This window comes from Ictalurus furcatus, chromosome 16 (assembly GCF_023375685.1).
Source record: "Ictalurus furcatus strain D&B chromosome 16, Billie_1.0, whole genome shotgun sequence".
Classification (NCBI taxonomy): domain Eukaryota; kingdom Metazoa; phylum Chordata; class Actinopteri; order Siluriformes; family Ictaluridae; genus Ictalurus; species Ictalurus furcatus.
In genome coordinates this window covers 25,820,144-25,847,002 of record NC_071270.1, presented here as the reverse complement: position 1 = coordinate 25,847,002, position 26,859 = coordinate 25,820,144, and the positions used below count along the sequence as shown (strand labels likewise).

General features: G+C 36.0%; 1 protein-coding gene across 1 annotated transcript; it reads right to left on the bottom strand.

The window, feature by feature from the left end:
• Positions 1-42: 42 nt before the first annotated feature.
• On the bottom strand, positions 43-26,784 carry LOC128620212 (anthrax toxin receptor 2-like). Its single transcript, XM_053644976.1, has 17 exons — positions 23,848-26,784; positions 20,217-20,288; positions 19,768-19,839; positions 18,363-18,444; positions 17,728-17,832; positions 16,755-16,823; positions 11,523-11,603; positions 11,212-11,272; positions 11,023-11,121; positions 8,025-8,094; positions 6,706-6,784; positions 5,549-5,644; positions 5,401-5,457; positions 4,685-4,780; positions 4,030-4,206; positions 3,589-3,669; positions 43-596 (listed from the first exon to the last, which is right to left on the bottom strand). The coding sequence occupies exons 1-17, from the start codon at positions 23,976-23,978 to the stop codon at positions 558-560; spliced, it is 1,467 nt and encodes a 488-aa protein (XP_053500951.1). The 5' UTR covers positions 23,979-26,784; the 3' UTR covers positions 43-557.
• Positions 26,785-26,859: the final 75 nt, after the last annotated feature.

Here is a 26,859-nt window from a genome sequence, read left to right as displayed (position 1 = left end):
TTATATACATACATAAGGAACATTTTCTTTAATCCAGACACCTTAAAAAAACAAAAACACAACTCTTTTATTTTCTTTACAGTCAGCAGTGGTCAGAAGACGCCATTATGCTACTAAACATGTGCAGTCAGATTAAAATCATGAGATTAGTGCTGAAAAGGTCTGTGTAGAGTTTTTCATTGCTATTGGAGCATCAACTTATGTAGTTGCACTTTGTGAATGATTACCTGGTCTGGGGCGGTGACATGTCAGATTGTAGTTTCTGTCATTTCAAAAATCTAACCGCAAGTGATCTAAAAATCCGTTTTCATTTTACTAATAAATATTGATATATTGCTGTATATAATAATAATATTGCTATAGTGAAACTCCACACAAAGAGTGCATAAGTGCATACAATCAGCAGAATTGACCAATAAAAATTAGAACTTTTCAGTATTTAGAAACATATCACACAAACATATAGAAGGAAATCATGTACAGTAATCTAAAGGCGGAGCATAGCTTATACAAAATTGTGTACAAAACAACAACAATAAAAAGACACAGTGAGTGAACTAGTGACTCTGAATCCTTGTGAACTTGATGCAGCGACCCTGCAACACACACAACATGTCAGTTAAAGTCACACACAGATAATGAACTACAAATTAAAGTCCTTTCTCACGTCTCACTGTTTATCTTTGTGAGTAGCACTGAAGATGGGAAAATATTTCGATTGATAGAGGCTGAAAAATGAAGAGAAAATGTCACTGACGCCCCCTAGTGGCAGCACAATTTCTAACCCCACGCAAATCCTGAGAAACAAATGCAGCACTGTTCAAGATTTTATTTATTTATTATGTTGGATTGTGGTCTTTTTTATTCTGTCAGGCCTGATAAAAATATTTTATTGACATCTCTATGTTATATACATATATTTTATAGAAGGTATTGGATTATATTGATCAAAATGTGGTTGAAGATTCAAAGTAAGAATGAACAGATTTTCTGTCACTTTTACAACTTTGAACAAAGCACAAAGATCTTCTCCATCATTTCATAGTAAACGGCACACGCCATGGTTCCTCAGTCTTATCCATAAAGATCCGGTGGATTTTTAGGCTTTCATTCCAAATAAATAATCACTGCTCTTTGAGTCGACTCTTCTGTTTGAACGATGAAAGCTGACTCATGTACATACGAGTCTTTTTTGTGCTTCTTTGCTTTTTTAATAGATGTAGCCGTTGTTTGCTGTGAATTTAATCAAAATGCTTCAACACATGAGCTGTTTGTTCGTGTAATTTCTGAGCCATGTGTTTGACTCTCAGCTGTGATTCAGCATGACAGGTAGGATTTTTATTTTTGTTATTTTGCTATGACAAAACATTTCACAAAACAGTCTATTCTGACATGTTCTGTCGCACTGACCTTTACAGATCATTTGGAATAATTGCACTCAGCTGAATGATCTTTCACTGTAATCTTATTTTCACTGTAATCATTTTGCGTGCACAGGAAGCTGCCCTGATACAAATAAAGGAAAGTCTGTCTAATGAAAAAGCCAAAAACAACAACAAAATCTGTTGATTTGTGTGTTTGCCTTTCTGACCTACTGAACTGGCATGAGGATGTGTAATGTCCCTAGAGCATGTAATAAATGCTGTGAATATAAAAACACAGCTGTAAACAACAACAACAAATCCAGGTAATGGTGACTAAAAACCTTTCATGAACAAAAGTACAGAATCATCTAAAAAAATCTGTTTTGTCGTCTCAGACAAAAGGATCCGTACGGTCTGGTCTGGTTTCACTACACTTCCCATTCTAGACCCCGCCCACCAGGCTAGGCTCCACCCCTAAAGATTAAAAGTGGAATTAAATCAGAAAGCTGAATGCGATGTGGATGATAATAAAGTTTCAGTTTAAACATAAATATGTAAATATGTACCATCAGTGCTGCCTTTCTATCTATCTGTCTATCTATCTATCTGTCTGTCTCTCTCTATCTGTCTGTCTGTCTATCTATCTGTCTGTCACTCTCTATCTCTCTGTCTGTCTATCTATCTGTATGTCTATATGTCTGTCTGTCTGTCTCTCTATTTGTCTGTCTGTCTCTCTCTATCTGTCTGTCTGTCACTCTCTATCTGTCTGTCTGTCTATCTATCTGTCTGTCGGTATGTCTGTCTGTCTATCTTATCTATCTGTCTGTCTGTCTATCTATCTATCTGTCTGTCTCTCTCTATCTGTCTGTCTATCTATCTGTCTGTCTCTCTCTATCTGTCTGTCTGTCTATCTATCTGTCTCTCTCTATCTGTCTGTCTGTCTATCTTATCTATCTGTCTGTCTGTCTCTCTCTATCTGTCTGTCTATCTACCCATCTGTCTGTATCTCTCTATCTGTCTGTCACTCTCTATCTGTCTGTCTGTCTCTCTCTATCTGTCTGTATGTCTGTCTGTCTATCTTATCTATCTGTCTGTCTGTCTATCTATCTATCTGTCTCTCTCTATCTGTCTGTCTGTCTATCTTATCTATCTGTCTGTCTGTCTCTCTTTCTCTATCTGTCTGTCTATCTTATCTATCTGTCTGTCTGTCTGTCTCTATCTGTCTGTCTGTCTATCTATCTATCTGTCTGTCTCGCTCTATCTGTCTGTCTATCTATCTGTCTCTCTCTATCTGTCTGTCTGTCTGTCTATCTATCTATCTATCGCTCTCTACCTTTATATATATATATACTATATACATATTTTTATTTAAGTTTAAATAAGTGGTCTGTAGTAGGTGTGTTGTGATATAATATCACAACAGTGGAAGGCTGTGGATCAGGTGGTAGAGCGGGTTGTCCACTAATCGTAGGGTTGGCGCTTCGATTCCCGGCCCACATGACTCCACGTGACTCCACATGACTCCACGTGACTCCACGTGACTCCACATACCGAAGTGTCCTTGGGCAAGACACTGAACCCCAAGTTGCTCCCGATGGCAAGTTAGCGCCTTGCATGGCAGCTCTGCTCCCATTAATGTATGAGTGTGTGTGTGAATGAGAACCAGTGTAAAGCGCTTTGGATAAAAGTGCTATATAAGTGCAGACCATTTACCATTTAATATATTTGGACTTAAGGAAAGCGTTTGGTTAGGATAGACTTCCATTAAGAAGCAAAGTAAACATGTCTCTTTAGCATAGGTGAGGTCAAAGGTCACCAACCACACTGAGCTGGATGGTGTAACAGAGTCTCGTCACTGATGTTTATGTGTCTAGTAATGTCCAGTTTAATGACCCACCTAGCCTAAATGTGTGTATGTGTGTGTGTGTGTGTGTGTGTGTGTGTGTCTATTAGTCCTGATATAGCTGTAGACTTTCCTCCTGTGTAGCCAAACTTCATTTTAATTAGCATAATGACAAGCTCCACCAAACCTTTCCTTCACTTCTCCTTCCTGTTATCCCAGTGGCTCGGGGAGAGAAATGGAAATCCGTTTCAATAGCTGCATTGTCAGTAGAGCCATGATCTCATTCCTGCAGGATTCCTGCCTTTAGTTCAATTTGCTCTGCTGTCAATCATGTCGCGGGCTTCGTACATTTCACGTGAGAAAGTCCGGACAGAAACGTACCTTGTCATGTGCTGTAGGTCTCATCACGGCGACTCGGTCGTACTGTCTCCGTAGTAAAGCTGACAGAGCGTCGAAACGGCCCTGAACACGCAAACAGGAGCACGACGTTACGGTATAGACTCTACACCGAATCACGTCAAGGTGAAGTGGCACAGCTGGGTAATTAACACTAAACGACCATGTTATTCGAACAATAGCGACTTCTGAGTGTTCATAGAGAGACCCAGGATTTATCCAGAACCAACACTGCTGTGGTATAAGAGGAATAAAACACTTGGAAATGTGCTGTTATGGGAAAATAATCACATGTATTATTTTATATATGATTTTCCTTTAACAGCACAACACTGAGTGTTTTATTCCTTTATGCTTCTCTGAGTACCGCAAAAAGTGGTTTGAGTGATCACGGGGATTTCTACGCGAAACGAACTCTAGACTCACCTTAATCGGGGTGTACCATTTAGATGGAGGTGGGGGAGGATGAGGAGGTGGTGGTCTGCGAGGAGCTTTTACAATGGGCTCCTCCAGTTCCTCCTCCTCGGGCATTGTGACCACAGCGTTTTTGGCTTTCTCCAGTCGCGCTCCTTCCTCAGTGGAGCCTTTTCCTCCCCAGCGAACCTGTCATGAGAGCAGAGCAGCATTTAGCCTTTCCTCACGCCGGCGTTTTCCAGTGCTCCGGAACACGCTGGGATTTTATTTATTTTTTCACTGAAAACATTTCAAACAAAGAAGGTAAATGTTCTAAGTCCCTATTTAAATGGAAGCAAATGTGTGATCTTGACCACGTTAACTACTTTTACAAAAGGTCCGATTTTCCTATTGAAACGTGCGATCAGACATGCCATTGGATTTGATCTAAAATGGATCATAAGGTTTAGCACAAACATGTGGAGGTATAATGTTTTATACTCATGGTCTTCCTACACATGGACAGTCCGTGTACTTCTGACGTGCACTGATGTTTACCGATGTTCATGACGTCACATGACATTCATATTGAATTAATAAAAAAGCATCCGAAGAATCTGAATATGTTCTTAAATAATTCATGCATGAAAGAGTTCAACGAAGAAGCCATAAATGTTGACGTCGTTACCTCCATGCGTTTGATCCCACCGACTCCTCGGCCTCCATAGTACGACGCGTCCACGGTGGGCCATTTCTTCTTCTGTAGGGGGTCTTCCTCCGGCTCCTGAAACACACACACACACACACACACACACAAGTAATTTTTTTACAAGTACCCATATAAAAGATAGATGGTGCTGTTTCAAAAAGCTCTAGAGATGCTTTCGGAACTTCGACTGAATTCTGGATTCTGATTGGTCAGAAAGTGTTGATTAATTTCCTGACGGTAGCACAGGTTTATATTAAAGCGCCCGTTCTGATACGTTATGGTTTCTATAGTAACAGCTAATTCACAGGGAATTGTACGGCGAACGCGCCACATAAACGGAATAAAAAGTGTGTGTACAAGTTGATATGGTGAAGTTTTCTTCAAGGCGACGTTCCTGTAACGTTTACGGAAGGAGTCTCCAGTGTCAGCTGTAACTTTATGTTTTCCGACATCTTCAGGACAGAGGAGTTTACGCTTTTTGTGGTTTAACAGTAACGTTTAAAGAGAGACTTGTGATGGAACGACTGTTCATAGCTGCTGTAACGTAAGTGAGAACAGGAGCGAACTTGTTTTCAGAATAGAGGTAGTCCAGAGCGCTTTCCAGGCATACAAGCATACAGAATCTGTCCTGACAAATCTCCAAGTTGGAGAGAGAGACATGCGGAATAGCTGAATAGCGGGTTTGGGGTACTTACGATAAGTGGAGGAGGTGGAGGAGGAGGAGGTCGAGAGGGCGGAGGATCTTTAATGACCTGTCAGGTCGACAAAATTGAACCGTGATTACGTAATATTCATCTGCTGCTGTCACTGAGAGAGACAAGGGATGTTTACTGTGTTTCTCACCACGGTACAGCAGAGCGGCCAGAACCACCAAAGCAGAACCAGAGCCACGAGCACCAGCAGAACCAGGAGAACCACAACCACCACCACGCCATTGGACTGCCATAGCGCATACACAAACACACACACACACACACACACACACACACAGGGAGCTCACACACATTTCAAATATTTGACATATTGATTCTCGTTCTTTTGTCTCTATTGCCACAGTGTACATCAGTGATGCAGAATTATTGCAAACCCCACATTCAAGTAAAATAAATTACAGGAAAAGAAAGAAAAATTTCTGCTGTTTTAAATGAAAATAAATAAATAAATAAATAGATAAATAAAATCTTTTCTGGCAAGGATGCACCAAGTATTAGGAGTGAGGGTGCCAATACTTTTGAAATCATCTAATTTCATAACTTATGCTCTAAAAAGTATTTGAGTTTTATGAGAGTCAATTAGACATCTCATAAATTCATTCTCATCCATTTGTGACTTTTGCTATAGTTTAACATCAATGATCCATAATTATTGGCACCCCTTTTTCAAACAGAATAGAAATTTTATTTTATTTTATTTTATTATTTTTTTTTTTACCTCCAGCATGTACAGTATGCGCCAAATTCTAATTGCAAGGGTGCCGATACTTTTGAAATCAGTGCTTTTCGGTCAAATTAAGAAAACAATAAACTATATAAACAAGAGTAAACTATAGTCACGGACAGGGAGCGCACCCACGTTTCACACATTCTTCTGTGATGTTTATATTAATATGCTCTTAAATATGTTTCAATTGCATCTCATATATTCATTCTCATCCATTTGTGACTTTTGCGCCACAATTATTGGCACCCCCGTTCATGTAGAATGGGGCAGTGTGCCAATACTTTTGAAACCAGCGTTTTTGCTTAAGAAAATGTTTAACGTTTGAATAAACATTGAGCTCAAATAAAGCTATACAGCATCCCCATATACAGTATGTATGAATTTGTTAAGTGATCAGAAACGGATACGGGAACTTGCCCGCAGTACCGATGGTTCCAGAGTTGGTTTAATAATCGTACCGTACCGTACTATCTGGTGGAAAAGCGCTGTTATTATTAACACACTGAAAACACGCAGGAGTAACTCAATAATCTGTGATGACACTGTAGTGTTGTACTCACACATGTGGTGGCGTAGATCGTAATAGGGCTTGTAATGAAGGAGTGGCCATGATTAAAGCTAATCAGCACTTCAACTGAGCTGTGGAGAGACAAACAGCCTGGAATCAGACGTCTCCCAGCTGAAGATCGGACACGGATCCCGTCACGTGATATCTTACATACAGTAACGCCACAGCAGTAATGCCAAAGAGCTTTCGAGTCACTTATTCTGGATGCTGATTCTGATGATGTATTATTATAATCGTGGTGTTTGTTGTCAAATTCGTCCTGCTAAATTCCCATTTTCCCGCAAACACTCGAGTAATTGTAATTCATTACTACATTTTGTGAATGACGTTGTTGTATAAGCATATATACACTTTAGTTGAATATTACTGAAATTGAATACTTGAATACCCTTACTTAATTACATTTCCAATGTAATTCCAATGTAAACAATCGAATGGGCTCAGCTTAGCATCCAATCATTTCAGTTCAACGTCAGGTTTATCGATGCAGAAAAAAAAACAAACGATCAAAAATCATGCCAATTCATCACCGACTTCACACTACTCAATGTACTGAGCGCTATAGCTATCCTTTGCTAACATTAACTGGCTATTTTTTAACAAAGCTAGCTTGTTTTCTTTGCTAATGCCACATTAGACTAGATCAGGGCGGGGCTACGTTTGCGCTTTCACAAATTTGGACCAAACCAGAGATTAAAGGCTAACGATGTGGAAATAATTACGTCTACTAATGCGAGCTAGTTTACTAGCACTTAGCTAACTTTTCATCTAGTTAAGATAAGCATGCTGAGGTTAGGTAATTAGGGATAGCAGGAGGACACATAGGGCTTTTATGTGTTGTACTTTGCATATCATGCATATCCATAGGGAACTTTAGATCATTTCCTTTTCAACATCTGGGACGTGTTTATTGAAAACGAGTAGCAGACGGCTGTTTAGCTTTCTGTATAGAGAATAAATGTTTATTTAACATTTAAGGAAGGAGTCTCCAGTGTCAGAGCTTTTAAGAGTCAGAGGTAAAGCTGTAACTTTAGGTTTTTTGGTGAAAAATAAGAGAAAGGAGTAGAAAAGTTGATCTCAGGCATCATGCCAGGGTAAACACAAAATGCAGTACACACACACACACACACACACACACACACTGTTTATGGGTGCAACCTCTCCTTATCAGTGCTCTCAAGGCTGCATACTGAAACCCAAACAGAGCACAGAGGATTTTTTCTATCCCCCCTCACCCGGTGTGAGTGCCAGCTCCGAATCTGTACAGCTGCTGTTTGCTAAAACGGGAGCAGGAAGAAGAATGTAACTCACTGTCCAACTTCGGTCAACAGCGGAGCCGGACACAGCACATAAGTGTCCTTCACAACGCTCGGCTTTTCATCTAAGAGGAAAAGATATCAGCGTGAGATCACTGCAGCCCCAGCGGGTGAAACTTAATAACATGACGCAAGTCTCTCAAACAATGACACCATTCACTTAAAACAGGGCAGAGTTTCCCAAAATAGAACACATTAACATAAGCAAGGAGAACACATTAAAGTGGTACCATAGCAACGTAATCTCTATCAACTGTGTGTAGCGTGTGTGTGTAGAGTGTGTGTGTAGAGTGTGTGTGTGTAGAGTGTGTGTGTAGAGTGTGTGTGTGTAGAGTGTGTGTGTAGAGTGTGTGTGTGTAGAGTGTGTGTGTGTAGAGTGTGTGTGTATAGAGTGTGTGTGTAGAGTGTGTGTGTTGAGTGTGTGTGTATAGAGTGTGTGTGTAGAGTGTGTGTGTAGAGTGTGTGTGTGTGTAGAGTGTGTGTGTGTAGAGTGTGTGTGTATAGAGTGTGTGTGTAGAGTGTGTGTGTAGAGTGTGTGTGTGTAGAGTGTGTGTATAGAGTGTGTGTGTAGAGTGTGTGTGTTGAGTGTGTGTGTAGTGTGTGTGTAGAGTGTGTGTGTAGAGCGTGTGTGTAGAGCGTGTGTGTAGAGTGTGTGTGTATAGAGTGTGTGTGTAGAGTGTGTGTGTTGAGTGTGTGTGTATAGAGTGTGTGTGTAGAGTGTGTGTGTAGAGTGTGTGTGTGTGTAGAGTGTGTGTGTGTGTAGAGTGTGTGTGTATAGAGTGTGTGTGTAGAGTGTGTGTGTAGAGTGTGTGTGTGTAGAGTGTGTGTATAGAGTGTGTGTATAGAGTGTGTGTATAGAGTGTGTGTGTAGAGTGTGTGTGTAGAGTGTGTGTATAGAGTGTGTGTGTAGAGTGTGTGTGTAGAGTGTGTGTGTTGAGTGTGTGTGTAGAGTGTGTGTGTAGAGCGTGTGTGTAGAGCGTGTGTGTATAGTGTGTGTGTAGAGTGTGTGTGTAGAGTGTGTGTGTAGTGTGTGTGTGTTGAGTGTGTGTGTAGAGTGTGTGTGTGTAGAGCGTGTGTGTATAGAGTGTGTGTGTAGAGAGTGTGTGTGTAGAGCGTGTGTGTATAGAGTGTGTGTGTAGAGTGTGTGTGTAGAGTGTGTGTGTAGAGTGTGTGTGTTGAGTGTGTGTGTAGAGTGTGTGTGTAGAGCGTGTGTGTAGAGCGTGTGTGTAGAGCGTGTGTGTAGAGAGTGTGTGTATAGAGTGTGTGTGTATAGAGTGTGTGTGTAGAGCGTGTGTGTAGAGCGTGTGTGTATAGAGTGTGTGTATAGAGTGTGTGTGTGTGTGTGATTACTACAGGTGACCATGTGGACTCTTTCCCTTGAGTAAAGAAGCCTGTCTATTCCAAAACTCACTTATAATGGAGGTCTAAGGGCAGATGTTAAACTGAATAAATATTACACTTTACACATTTTTCTAAAACAGTTTCATAAATTCTACACTCAAATGTGTGTGTGTGTGTGTGTGTGTGTGTGTGCATATATAAAGCTATACATTTGTAAAATTGCTCTTTTCTGAGATGGAACTCGTTTTTCAGAGGGAGTCACATGGCTCTGATGGTGTATGAATATCATTAAAAACGTACATAAAAAACGTATAAAGTATCATAACGTATAAAGTATCCAGAAGTATTTTTTTTTTATTACTATACACCGATCAGCCAGAACATTAAAACCAGCTGAGTAATATCGTGTAGGTCCTCCTCCTCTTGTGCTACGAAAACAGCTCGGACCCGTCGAGGCACGGACTCCACGAGACCTCTGAAGGTGTGCTGTGGGATCTGGCACCGAGACGTTTAAGTCCTTTAAGTTCTGTAAGTTGTGAGGCCTACGTGGATCGGATTCGTTTATCCAGAACGTCCAACAGACACTCGATCAGATTGAGATCTGGGGAATCTGGAGGCCGAGTCAACACCTTGAACTCACCTTGACCGGGACACCTTCTACCATCGCTCCAAGGTCCAGTTCTGATGCTCACGTGCCCATTGTAGGAGATTTGGGAGGTGTACGGGGGTCAGCATGGGCGCTCTGACCGCTCTGCAGCTACGCAGCTCCTCACGCAGCAAGCTGTGATGCTCTGTGTGTTCCGACTCCTTTCCTTCACAGCCAGCATGAACTTTTACAGCAGTTTGTGCTGCAGTGGCTCTTCTGTTGGATCGGACCAGACGCTCTAGCCTTCTCTCCACATGCGCATCCGTGAGCCTTCTGCGCCCATGACCCTGTCAGCGGTTCACCGGTTGTCCTTCCATGGACCACTTTTGGTACGTACTAACCACTGCGTACCGGGAACACCCCACAACACCTGCCTGACCCGGTCGTCCAGCTATCACAATCTGGCGCTTGTCAGAGTCGCACAGATCCTTACACTCGCCCATTTTTCCTGCTTCCAACACGTCAACTTCCAGAACTGACTGTTCACTTGCTGGTGAATAAATCCCACCCCCTGACAGCTGCCACGGTAACGAGATCATCAGCGTTATTCACGTCACCTCTCAGTGGTTTTAATGTTATGGCTGATTGGTGTATATGTCTATCTATCTATCTATCTATCTACACAAAATGGAAGCGAGAGAGAGAGAGAGAATTAAAATATTTTAATTATAATTTTTGTTTAAAAATATACTTTATATATATAGTCAAATTAATTTGTTTAAAAATGTGTTTCATATTTATTCATGTATTTTTGTCAGCATTTTTGATTGGCAAAAATCATAAGCATAAGCCTAAACACAAAATGAAGTGTTTGTGTGTTGATGCGAATTTGTACAGGAGAGAATCGGACATAACGCGTCCGATCCTTATTATCTAATTGCATATTTGACCAGTTTACCGACAACATCATCAGTTATCTTTATCATAAGTTGTTGTTTTTTCCTCAGCGCAGGGAAACACACTACATACACAGCGGATGGATTTTGCACTAGTAGGTTGAGCTTACTGTAAGCTTCCCGTTGATTCACAGACAGCGTACAGACCACGCCCTCTGAGCTCCGCCCCTGAGTAAAGCCCCTCCCTCTTAGAACGATGTTGAAGGATTCTGAAACAGAATATTTGATTTCAATTTTCAAGTATCAACGCTGAATTGATTCATTTTTCTTTTGTCCAGAACTTCCTCCAGTGCACCTACCGTTCACACAAACGCTGGAAGGCTCGACGTTAAAGATCTCTACGCAGGACTTCTGTAAAATCTGCAAATAAGCAGCGTTCGATCGGTATTCAGACGGCAGCATGCGTACATGCTCGCGTCATGGCTTGATGTGTTGTGAGGAATGCGCGATGTGAATCAATATCGTAACAAAAACTGAAATATCGTTGAAACACTGATATTTTCCTGATGTTTCTTGTGCAAACCTGAATAACATGCAATAGCGCGATACGATATTTGTGCCGCGTCACCCAGCTTTCACGGGTTTTACTGTTAAAAATATTGTTTCTTACAGAATTCACAATCGATTTGAGCGCCTGGAATCCGTCCAGCACAGGAAACACCTGCTCTCTGCTGTCTGCAATATCAACAAGCTGGAGAAAACACACAAGAAACAGACAAATATCATCATTAAGAACTCTCTCAACACACACACACACACACACACACACAGTTATTTCCACAGCCTCAGTGCATTACAGGACTGCTGCCTTTAGAGTCGAGTCTTAAATCGGTCTTAATGATGTGACATCCGCTCGGTGATGCACAGCAGTCAGGAAGTGCACGGCTGCTGCGATCCAATTACAGCCTCGGATCAAATTTTGCAAATTTACAGTCGAGTGCGAAAGTTTGTACACCCTTCAGGACAAGACGATGGACACAAAGAACTTTATTTTAATGTACAGCAACAGGTGTAAATTAGTGTGTTTGGTTTTCATAGAAGTTTCTCTATTGTCAACAAAAATATCAAAAATAAAAGTAACAAAGTGGAAAAAAATATTCAAATAATATACTGTAGTATAATAAATACTATAAATAATATACTATAAATAATATACTGTAGTATAATAATATACTATAAATAATATACTGTAGTATAATAATATACTATAAATAATATACTGTAATATAATAATATACTATAACTAATATATTGTAATATAATAATATACTATAAATAATATACTGTAGTATAATAATATAATATAAATAATATACTGCAATATAATAATATCCTATAAATAATATACTGTAGTATAATAATATACTATAAATAATATCCTATAAATAATATACTGTAATATAATAATATACTATAAATAATATACTGCAATATAATAATATCCTATAAATAATATACTGTAGTATAATAATATACTATAAATAATATACTATAAATAATATACTGCAATATAATAATATCCTATAAATAATATACTGTAGTATAATAATATACTATAAATAATATACTATAAATAATATACTGCAATATAATAATATCCTATAAATAATATACTGTAGTATAATAATATACTATAAATAATATCCTATAAATAATATACTGTAGTATAATAATATACTATAAATAATATACTGCAATATAATAATATCCTATAAATAGTATACTGTAGTATAATAATATACTATAAATAATATACTGCAATATAATAATAACCTATAAATAATATACTGTAGTATAATAATATACTATAAATAATATACTGTAGTATAATAATATACTATAAATAATATACTGTAATATAATAATATACTATAACTAATATATTGTAATATAATAATATACTATAAATAATATACTGTAGTATAATAATATAATATAAATAATATACTGCAATATAATAATATCCTATAAATAATATACTGTAGTATAATAATATACTATAAATAATATACTATAAATAATATACTGTAATATAATAATATACTATAAATAATATACTGCAATATAATAATATCCTATAAATAATATACTGTAGTATAATAAATATACTATAAATAATATACTATAAATAATATACTGCAATATAATAATATCCTATAAATAATATACTGTAGTATAATAATATACTATAAATAATATACTATAAATAATATACTGCAATATAATAATATCCTATAAATAATATACTGTAGTATAATAATATACTATAAATAATATCCTATAAATAATATACTGTAGTATAATAATATACTATAAATAATATACTGCAATATAATAATATCCTATAAATAGTATACTGTAGTATAATAATATACTATAAATAATATACTGCAATATAATAATAACCTATAAATAATATACTGTAGTATAATAATATACTATAATTAATATACTGTAGTATAATAATATACTATAAATAATATACTGTAATATAATATACTATAAATAATATACTGCAATATAATATACTATAAATAATATACTGTAGTATAATAATATACTATAAATAATATACTGCAATATAATAATATCCTATAAATAATATACTGTAGTATAATAATATACTATAAATAATATACTGCAATATAATAATATACTATAAATAATATACTGCAATATAATATACTATAAATAATATACTGTAGTATAATAATATACTATAAATAATATACTGTAATATAATAATATAATATAAATAATGTACTGTAATATAATATAGTATAAATAATATACTGCAATATAATATACTATAAATAATATACTGCAATATAATAATATACTATAAATAATATACTGCAATATAATATACTATAAATAATATACTGTAGTATAATAATATACTATAAATAATATACTATAAATAATATACTGCAATATAATAATATCCTATAAATAATATACTGTAGTATAATAATATACTATAAATAATATACTGCAATATAATAATATACTATAAATAATATACTGCAATATAATATACTATAAATAATATACTGTAGTATAATAATATACTATAAATAATATACTATAAATAATATACTGCAATATAATAATATCCTATAAATAATATACTGTAGTATAATAATATACTATAAATAATATACTGCAATATAATAATATAATATAAATAATGTACTATAAATAATATACTGTAGTATAATAATATACTATAAATAATATACTGTAATATAATAATATAATATAAATAATATACTGTAATATAATAATATACTATAAATAATATACTGCAATATAATAATATCCTATAAATAATATACTGTAGTATAATAATATCCTATAAATAATATACTGTAGTATAATAATATACTATAATTAATATACTGTAGTATAATAATATACTATAAATAATATACTGCAATATAATATACTATAAATAATATACTGCAATATAATATACTATAAATAATATACTGTAGTATAATAATATACTATAAATAATATACTATAAATAATATACTGCAATATAATAATATCCTATAAATAATATACTGTAGTATAATAATATACTATAAATAATATACTGCAATATAATAATATACTATAAATAATATACTGCAATATAATATACTATAAATAATATACTGTAGTATAATAATATACTATAAATAATATACTGTAATATAATAATATAATATAAATAATGTACTGTAATATAATATAGTATAAATAATATACTGCAATATAATATACTATAAATAATATACTGCAATATAATAATATACTATAAATAATATACTGCAATATAATATACTATAAATAATATACTGTAGTATAATAATATACTATAAATAATATACTATAAATAATATACTGCAATATAATAATATCCTATAAATAATATACTGTAGTATAATAATATACTATAAATAATATACTGCAATATAATAATATACTATAAATAATATACTGCAATATAATATACTATAAATAATATACTGTAGTATAATAATATACTATAAATAATATAATATAAATAATATACTGCAATATAATAATATCCTATAAATAATATACTGTAGTATAATAATATACTATAAATAATATACTGCAATATAATAATATAATATAAATAATGTACTATAAATAATATACTGTAGTATAATAATATACTATAAATAATATACTGTAATATAATAATATAATATAAATAATATACTGTAATATAATAATATACTATAAATAATATACTGCAATATAATAATATCCTATAAATAATATACTGTAGTATAATAATATACTATAAATAATATACTGCAATATAATAATATCCTATAAATAATATACTGTAGTATAATAATATACTATAAATAATATACTGTAGTATAATAATATACTATAATTAATATACTGTAGTATAATAATATACTATAATTAATATACTGTAGTATAATAATATACTATAAATAATATACTGCAATATAATAATATCCTATAAATAATATACTGTAGTATAATAATATCCTATAAATAATATACTGTAGTATAATAATATACTATAATTAATATACTGTAGTATAATAATATACTATAAATAATATACTGCAATATAATATACTATAAATAATATACTGCAATATAATATACTATAAATAATATACTGTAGTATAATAATATACTATAAATAATATACTGTAATATAATAATATACTATAAATAATATACTGTAGTATAATAATATACTATAAATAATATACTGCAATATAATAATATACTATAAATAATATACTGTAATATAATAATATACTATAAATAATATACTGTAGTATAATAATATACTATAAATAATATACTGCAATATAATAATATACTATAAATAATATACTGCAATATAATATATTATAAATAATATACTATAAATAATATACTGCAATATAATAATATCCTATAAATAATATACTGTAGTATAATAATATACTATAAATAATATACTGCAATATAATAATATACTATAAATAATATACTGCAATATAATATACTATAAATAATATACTGTAGTATAATAATATACTATAAATAATATACTGTAATATAATAATATAATATAAATAATGTACTGTAATATAATAATATAATATAAATAATATACTGTAATATAATAATATACTATAAATAATATATTATAAATAATATACTATAATAACAATTAACATTGTTTCATTTGTAAAAACAAACCTGAATGCGATCTAAAAATAATCTGATAACTCATTTGTCCTGGAAATGTATTTTTAAGCGAACTTGACACACAACTGTGCATTAAACATCTTCTAAAATATCAGCAACAATCCCAGTAACAATGTCCGCTTCTAATTTATCATGAGCACTAATCTAATTTAGTCAATTCGGGATTTACACGTATGCACATGACGTAAATGTTTTACATTAAAGCGAGTGAATTGTGGATATTTGATATTTGTATTGTCTATGCCGCTGTTTTATTGACTGTTACTGTAAAAAAAAAAAAAAAAAATCCATTTAAGAAATCAATAATCTGACCGTAATGTAACGGAGCTACAGAGTCTCATTTTACATGGATAACTGTTTACAGCAGAGTTTGCAAACCGACTACATTTATTCACTTATTAAGCAAAGAAACAAAATACTAGAATTTCAAAAGATCGAATTATTTGAAAATAAAAGATCTGGGAAACATCCAAGAGATTATTTGAAATGAGGAAATAATACTTATATGACACAAATCATACTTAATAATGAAATATCATCATCATCATCATCATCATCATCATCATCATGCGTCACGCACTTGTAGGACATCGAAGTCAGTCACTCCTACACAGTAAACACGGGCTCCGTACTGTCTCGCCAGATCAGCCTGCACACACACACACACACACACACGTCAATATTTCCATGAGGAAAGCTCCTCGTATTCAGCGTCGCAGCTTTTCTGAGCTCTTTATCCTTTATCTTTACGAGCAGATTATTAAAGTAACTTGCGTATAACTCATGCCTCCGAGGTTGCCAGATCTTAAGTAGTAGTGTCTGAAACTTTTTTTTTTCCGTAGCGTCAACATCTAGACATCTCGACCACCGCCTTTAAACACGAGCGCTCACCTTTAACCCCGAGAAAAAAAACAGGTATGGAAAATGCGGACCGAGGACGAAAATCACATTATCACACTGACAGCTCGTGCAGCTCGTCGTTTTATCCACACCTCGAGATAAAGAACGTCTCTGATTAAGAACTGTAGACTTTAAAATGGAGATATTATTAACGATATATAATTAATTCATGAATATAGTCGTATTTATGCGTTTTATATTATCCTTGAATGGCATTTCATACGGTTTTTGAGCGTTACAGCCGAAACAGTACATTTCAGAGTGACGCATTGTAGTTACATCAAACTGCCAGAGAGTGGCGCTGGACTTGATACTGCTCCTGACTTAAAGGTTAAAGGTCAGAATTGCGAAATCGTAACTGAGACTGAGACGCACGTCTTGTTTCGCTCAAACTCCACCCTGCATTCTTACGTAACGTCTGAATAGCGCCGTAGCTACGTAGCTCGTTTTTTGTATTAAATCCTCACTACGCACTTTAACCCGACTCTGATTACGACCCATAAACTATACCAGCTCACACAGCATCACGGAAACGCCTCCTCAGCTTTCCTCACTGAGCCAATTACAGAGTTCACTCACTTAACCTTCACAAAACAGACACTCGCGTGGGAAATTCGGGGCTTTTAAAATCATTTTTTTAACTAAATGCTCACCTGCTGCACTGCGAGCTCATGTGGGTAGATGCCCAGTTTCCCATCAGTCAGTGCGATAACGATGCTCGATGCTCTCGCGCTCTGAGCTTCCATCTGCTCTATCACCTGAACACATCCACACTGAGAGCGTGAACACACTCCAAGTACAAGCATGCACTCGGTGAGTACTGTTACAGGAAAACAATAATGAAATCAAACGTCACTACTGACCCGTAACGTCGCATCCTGGCGTGTTTTATTCCTCTTATACCACAGCGACTTGCCAGTGATTACATTATTTACTGTATGATTTTATTTCTTAATAGAAGTGTTTATGTTGAACACCCTTGAAGCAAGTTAGTTCCTGTTCTCACTTATGTTATAGCAGCTACAGCTATGAGTCGTTCCCTCACCTGACACTTTTAAAAAAGAGAGAGACTCCTTCTATAAATGCTACGTAAATTACAGGAAACTTTACCATATCAAAGATTTTTTAAAAAATCTGTTTATGTGGGAAGTCCCAGTGAATGAGTTTGTTACTATAGAAACAATAATTACTACAAATAATTGAGTGCATTAATATAAACCTGCACTACTTGTAGGAAACGAATCAACACCGGACATCTGACCAATCACGATCCAGAATCCAGCCTTACCGCTTTCAGTCCCTCGTGCATGTAGGTGTCACCAGCAGGTCTGATTTTACTCAAGAGCTCCAAACCTTTGTCTATGGCAGTCCTGCGAGGACAGACACAAGAAGCGTCACGTGACTTGCGTTAGTTGAAAAGACACGCGGGTCTTGCTGAGGAAACACGTGTCGTGCTTTATCTTTACAACGAGATCAAGCGTTTTCGCCGTGCAGGAGCGGAACAAGCGCCTGTACACACTGTGTTCCTCTTAAAAACGCGCTGAACGACTACACGGGATGCAATTACACCAACCTTTCATCCACCAGCCAACGGAGTTTAGACGGCAGTCCGAGCGAGCCTCAGCGCAGGAATGGAAAATAAAGATATAACCTAGTATCAGGGTTTATCTCACGATCAGCGTCGCCGCTTTCTTCTTTGCAAAACCTTACCCACGTTGCTAAAACTACACATGCATTACTCGCCTCAAAAGGTGGCCTTTTAAAGGAAACTAGGCGGAGCTAAACATGGGAACAGGGCTAATTTCAGGGCCAGAAAAAAAAAAAAAAACAGAAAACAGAAGCCTGAAATGAAGAAACTAGCCAGATACATCACTTGGCAAAATGCGAATGACTTGATTGAATGAATATTCATGAATTAAACGTTATATGATTATTATAGGAGAAAACGTTTTTTTTTTTAAATGACAAATTGCACCTTTAAAAATTTCACAGCCTCCTTGTTTAAACAAATAAAATAACAGTAATACGCATCATCATAATCTATGACAAATACTACACATAAATATAATAAAATTAATTAAATTGTAAAAAAAAAAAAACTATCACTGTTTGGGTTTTTTTTATATATTAGTAAACAAGCACACATTTTCCGAATGTATAGATTCGATTTTGGTAAGAATCGAATTTCATTTTTATTAATAGTTTTATTAATTGATTATTAGTTAATACTTCTGAAATGTTGATTGTTTCATTGCTGCCGGCAGCCAATCAGAGCAGGCCTAAAAAGGGGCCTAAACGATTGATAAAGCACAGCAGCCAATAGAAATAGAGAGGAGGCGGAGCATACAGCAGCTAAGTAATAGGGCAAGTCTGGTAAAGCGTCAAAGCTCCGCGAAAACAAACTAAAGTGAGCTTGTAAATAGATTACCAGCAAATATGTACCATTGTTGCTTATTTCATAAAAGATAAATGAGCCTCATTTATAAAAACCGTTATAAATCGTTCACAGGAGCGTTTTTATGTACATAAGTAATATATATATATATAGTTGACGAAAACCTTCTGTATCATACAACTCTCTGTGAGCTTTGCCTTTTATGGAGCTTTGTGGGCGTGGCTAAGTTGTGTAACTTTATTAATAAGACTGCTAAATGAAGCACAGTGTGAGCGTGTGTGCGAGTGTGAACACACACCTGTCTCCGGTGAGGGCGAGAATGACTTCTGCGCTCGAGGAGAACACGATAAACGAAACCCTCATCTTCGGGCTGCGAAATAAAACCACGTGGACATTAGAGAGGATACACACATCAGCGTTGAACTCGGCCTGACCTCCACCCTGCAGCGTGTATACGGACTATATTTATAACTATAACAATACGCTAGCGTGCACTGAAGCCGGATGAATGGCTACTGCGGTCATGTGGGCTTGAAGGCTTCACGTTGAGTCTGCACACACACACACACACACACACCATAAAACGTCTGATGTTAAACATAGTAATCCGTGATTAGGCGTATATTTAGTGCACACGTGTTCTCGGTGTGGTTTTTGCTCCGTGGCTCTGAAGCTCTGGTCTGTTTTCATTAAAGAGACCTCTCTGAAAAAATAAAAAGAAAGCAGGGAGGCTCGGAGCCTTCTTACCTTACAAAGCGATTGGTTAGCTGCTCCACAAATTCGTATATCTCCCGCCAGTTGGTGGACACGCTGCCGGACCTGGAACCACACACACACACACACACACACACACACTGTGTTTGGACTGGGAAGTAAACAGGTCCATAAAAGGGCTCCAGAATGCATCAGGAGGCTACAGGAGGCCCGGGCCTCAACAAAAGAAATGTGAAAGAGATATATAGAGACGAGTGTGTGTGTGTGTGTGTGTGAGAGAGAGCAGGAAAAGGAAAAAGAGAGAGAGAATCTGGGTGACATCGATGACGAGAAAGAGAGAAACATGACAGAAGGGAAGAAAAGGTCCTTGAAGATTCTTTGGATAGTTAGAGGGTTCATTGCCTCCTAAATTGCTTCAGAGACAAAGAGAGATAAATAATAAGACAGAGATGGAGATGAAGAAAACAAGCCTGATAGAAAGAGAGAGAGAGAGTGTGTGTGTGTGTGAGAGAGAGAGAGAGAGAGCGAGAGAGAGAGATAATAAAGGAAAAAGTTTTTTAAAAAAAGAGAAAAGGGCAGAGCAAGACAGAGAGATGTTTACTGAGAGAGCAGAATAGAGATAAACAGAGAGGGAGAAAGCGAGACAAAGAGTGAGATGGGTAAGGACAGAGACCCCAAGAGAGAGACAGACAGGTAGTAAGACAGATACAGAGAGACAGGAAGTTGTAAGACAGAGTTCAACAGAAAGAGTGAGACAGACAGACAGTTAGTGAGACAGAGATAGACAGAGACATGCAGATATGTAGTGAACAAGAGACGGACGAATAGTGAGACAGGAGGATGTGTACAGTATGGAGGAGGATGGAGCAGGAGGATGTGTACAGTGTGGAGGAGGATGAAGCAGGAGGATGTGTATAGTATGGAGGACGATGGACAGGAGGATGTGTACAGTATGGAGGAGGATGGACAGGAGGATGTGTACAGTGTGGAGGAGGATGAAGCAGGAGGATGTGTATAGTATGGAGGACGATGGACAGGAGGATGTGTACAGTATGGAGGAGGATGGAGCAGGAGGATGTGTACAGTGTGGAGGAGGATGGAGCAGGAGGATGTGTACAGTATGGAGGAGGATGGACAGGAGGATGTGTACAGTATGGAGGAGGATGTGTACAGTACGGAGGAGGATGGACAGGAGGATGTGTACAGTGTGGAGGAGGATGGAGCAGGAGGATGTGTACAGTATGAGGAGGATGGACAGGAGGATGTGTACAGTATGGAGGAGGATGGACAGGAGGATGTGTACAGTGTGGAGGAGGATGGAGCAGGAGGATGTGTACAGTATGAGGAGGATGGACAGGAGGATGTGTACAGTGTGGAGGAGGATGGACAGGAGGATGTGTACAGTGTGGAGGAGGATGGACAGGAGGATGTGTACAGTGTGGAGGAGGATGGACAGGAGGATGTGTACAGTATGGAGGAGGATGGACAGGAGGATGTGTACAGTATGAGGAGGATGGACAGGAGGATGTGTACAGTGTGGAGGAGGATGGACAGGAGGATGTGTACAGTGTGGAGGAGGATGGAGCAGGAGGATGTGTACAGTATGGAGGAGGATGGACAGGAGGATGTGTACAGTATGAGGAGGATGGACAGGAGGATGTGTACAGTATGGAGGAGGATGGAGCAGGAGGATGTGTACAGTATGGAGGAGGATGGAGCAGGAGGGATGGAGCAGCCACTCATAATCTCATCATACCACACTGTTATATGAGGAACCCAAACTCCTCCTGGACTCTCCACACCCTGATAAGCATCTGTTTAAAGCAGCACACTGACGAGCCTGAAATACCACATGCCCCATCTGTTTAATAACACTAACACGTCAACCTTAAACCACACGGCCCCTGGATACACCAAATAATAATACAATTCACAACACTATCACTATTAACTCTTAATTCTTCTATTACTCTAACAGCACATAGATCTCCCTAACACTATTCACAACCCTACGTCAATTTCAGTTGGGCTTGTAATATGCATAAATATAAAAACATATCATTTATACTTACACAGTTAAATAATGAATAGAAACTTAAAAACTTGCCAAGGATGATCTCCGTAAGGAATTTCAGTCACTGGAGTATATCGCTTCTGATTTTATCCACACGCTAAAGAATGCTGGGTTAGTTTTTCTACCCAAACACTGGATTGAACCTTTTGGGTCATTTCATTGGGTTATTCTCTCAGTCTTGGGTAGTTTTTGGGTAGTTTTTTTGTAACCCAAGAGCTGGGTTGGATTAGATTTATTTGGAGAAAAAAGGATTCGTATCAATATATTTATCCATAAAACCGTTACTGAACACTAGAAAAAAGCAAAACTGTGTGATACCAGTCCAGTTTACACAACATTAAATAAACCCCACTTTAGCAGCTCTGGCAACACACTTCTGAACACCTTCTCGTGTATAAATAAAGGAGACGCCATGTCGACGTATTTGTTTATAATGAGGTATATTTGACATTTCCAAAGGGTAAAAATACCCCTGAAAATATTCACCTGTTTATGAATTAAAATTAACCCAGAGTTTTTGTAAAAATGAAACCGTGCTTTGGGTTGAAAAACGACCTGTTTGCTGGGTTAAAATTAACAACCCGACGTGACGGGTTAGTTTAACCCAAAATGTGTTCTGTCCGATATTTACCCAGCCGTTGGGCTAAAACTAACCCAATCTGGGGTGTTTTTATCCCAGTTAAAGAGTGCAGTATTCACCCTTTATTTATATTTTATAATAATAATAATAATAATAATAATAATAATATTATACTATTATATTAATAATACTATTATAATAACTACTATTAAAATATTATTATTATTATTATTATTATTATTATTATTTGAAGAAGAAGAAAGACATTAACACGTCATTATCATTTGGCTTATAATATGGGTAAATATTAAAATAATTTATGCAACACAGGTGGGAAATTCAATCGTTTTTAAAAGAATACAATCTTCTTTTTTTCAATTAATGCTTAAAACAGTAAGAAATTTCAATCACTGGAGTATAGAGCTTACGTGTCCGATTTTAACCAATATCCAACCTGTATTTAATATTAATATTATTATTAATAATAATAATAATAAGAAGAAGAAGAATAATTATGACACTAAATGAAACAATAATAATCATGATAAGTATTCTTCTTCTTCTTCTTATTATTATTATTAATAATAAATTACCCATAAAAAGTTTAAATAAATTAATAATTTAACTAAAGTTATAATAATAATAATAATAATAATAATAATAATAATAATAATAGTAATTATTATTATTATTAGTAGTAGTAGTAGTAGTAGTAATAGTAGTAGTAATAATAATAGTAGTAGTATTTAATATTATTGCTATTATTATTATCACTTAACAAATGTAATAAACATATTTCATTATCATTTGGATTGTAATATGCATAAATATATTACAAAAATAATTGACGCAGCATAGATCTGAATGTTAATCAGTTTAATATTATTATTATAAGTGGTGATAGTGATAATATTATTTGTATTACAGAAAATGTATCAATTGTCTATGTAAATATTGTATTATAATAATGATGATGATTATTATTGTGAGGTGGGCGTGGTTGAACTCACCTGTCCAGCACAAAGTATAGATCAAAGGCTCCATGGCAGGACCCGTCCTCTCCTGTACACACACACACACACACGGCGAGCGCGCACAGGCGGAGGAACCGAACCGCGGCCGCGTCCGCGTGCGCGCGCATTTCTCCGACCGGGACACAGCGGACGTGCACGTGCACTTTGCAACGGAGTTTATTTAAAAAAAAAAAACAAAGCAAAAAAAAAAACCGGAAGAAGAACACTATGGCACTAAACAGCTCGTCGCAATAAACCACATGCTCTCTCCGAACTCAGTAATAACGTCAGAACTGCACCGAGCTACGGTCCAACAGCGCGCGCTTCCATACTAACCCGGCTGGCATAGTTACATTAATAAATAAATATAGAAACATATATATATATATATATATGTTTTTAAAGTAAAAAAAGAGTCAGAAAAATCTCTCAAGCATGAATCCTTTAATCCATTCTGGTTTTCTGAGTCCGACTGTGGAGGCCTGAGATCCACCCAGCCGTGATTTCTATGTGTGTGTGTGTGTGTGTGAGAATCCACGAGAGCGGCGAGCGCTTACAAATGTACGAGGGCACTCTTGGACGCACTGCGCATGCGTGAAAACAGCGCCCTCTGCCGTACTGCTAAGCGTTTAGCTTGAAATCTGTCGACGTTTCCACGCTTTCTCTTCATAATAACACAAAAAGGGCCAGGGTTTATGAATGTGCACTCCTCTTTCTCAAATAGTCCCATATCAGTAACGTTAAACTTAAACTTCACCCTGAAACACATTAAATATGCTTCTATTGAAATATTTCTGCTGTGTTGAGTGATTCTGCTGCTAATTTGTTGGTTGGCGGGGTATCTACGTTATTCCTGTGAGAAGTGTGAGATGTTTTGTACAAAAAAATAAATCTTTTGTACAATTGATGATGACACATTGATTATAATTATTATTAATATGCAAGTCGTTCAGGGTGGAATTTTCCAATAACAAAAACAAACCATTCGGCTGCTAGTAAACGACCGAGATTAATTGTGTATTAATCACAAGTCGACAAAAATTGGATTTTTATAGATTTATTTATAGAACAGCGTCTGTATGTCAAAATACAGATTAACATTAGCTAAGTTAATCAGCTAGCTAGCCCAGCACACAGGTTCACAGTTTCCGGGTAGCAAAAAAAAATATACAACCCTCTACTCTGTTACATGATTGGTCCAATGCTGATTACTTCGTGATATCACAAAGCCATATGAAGCCCCGCCCCCGAACCAGTTTTTATAGACTTTTATATAGAAGTTTTGAGAAATTCTTTGTTTTAAAAGGAAACTGTACATTTAGTAAATGTAGTAAAATTTACTACTATGATAAAATATTTGACCCAAACAACTGAATGCATCCAGTGAGCGTCTAAATGTAGTTAAATGCTTAAAAATCAGGTTTTTGTGTTCAAGCACGCTTTAAGGATTTCAGTCGACTCAGCACAACACAAGAGAGGAGTGAGAAGGGGAGAAAAAAAAAAAACTTGGCTTCGTCAAGCATGTGCAAACATGTCCTCGACTTAAAAAAGGGGGGAAATTTCAGGGAACTGAGGAAAGTGAGCTGAACAGATTATTCTGTTCTGGATGTACACCTACACTTTATCTGTGATACCGTTAATCCAAGGTCATGCTAAGATCTAGAACTGCTCAGGAAGTGGTGCTGGTGTTCATTCTTTATCATAAAGGTTTGAATTTTGTATCGTTAAAGTATCTTTATACAACACCTACAAGATTGTTATGTCTGTATTTCTGCTCACAGACATTTTTGTTTGAATTCCACTTTGAGTTTCAGCACATGGCAGGCAGTTAAAGAAAAGCCAAAAAAAAAAAAAACTAGTCCAAAAACAAGTGCAGCACTGCTCAAATGAAACACTCTTTACAATCTAAAACAGGTGGAAGTGAAAGAGGGATTCTCTTTGTGGTGTTAATTCTCTTTTCACATTCCCACAAGAGTCCAAGATGGATCAGTGAAAAGACTGACGTCGTGACAGCAGCGTGACCAGAATGATCAATGAGCACGGACATTCTTGGTACCACTGAACACATTGCCATGACAACCCTGTTCCTGACCTGGTTCTGGACTTGAATTTGTTTCCATCCTGTGTAAATCTATGCCATTTGTATAATTTCTGGTAATTTATGGAAGTAGATTTTATGCATTATGATCTAATAATCTAGTAATTGGCGAGCCAGCCAGGACCTGAAAATAGCAAGCCAAGAAGGCCCTGGAAAAATGGCAAGGTAGTCAGAGTCTGGGGAAAATGGTAAACCAGCCATGAACTGCAAAAACTGGTGAGCCAGCCAGGATATGCAAAAAAAAAAAAATGGCAAGAGAGATAGGGGATGAAAAAAATGGTGAGCCAGTCAGAGCCTGTAAAAAAAATAGCAAGAAAGACAGAGCCTGAACAAAATGGCAATGGCAAGCCAGTTAGGACATTGATGCAGTGATTCAGCCAGGGACTGTAAAAGAAATGGCAAGCCAGACATGACCTATAAAAAAATGGTAAGCCAGTTAGGAAATGGTGAGCCAGCCAGGGTCTGCATAATTAGCTGGTCAGTCATGGCCTTCAAAATGACAACCCAGACAGGACTGTAAAAATGTTGACCCAGCCAAGCCCAGCGAAACAGTGAGCCAAGCAGTGGCTATAAAATAAAAATGGCGAGCCAGCCAGTAGCTAACTGACAAACAAGACCGAATGACATCACACACATTGGGTATCCTTTAAAAGATGATCTAAATCGAATGACTGATCAGAGTTAGCTAAATGATTTAGCCCAAGAGCTGTTTTGGGACATTCCTAAAATATCTTCAAAGGTTTACACAGTTGACTTAAGTAAAAGGGGTGGGGCTAATTTCCTGAAATAAATCAACTAGACCTAGCAATACCCATTACATGCCAATATTTCAAATCACTCCATCAGGTACTACTGTATCTACATTTAGAGACACAACCGAAACGTCACCTTTCACATAGTAAATACCTTCA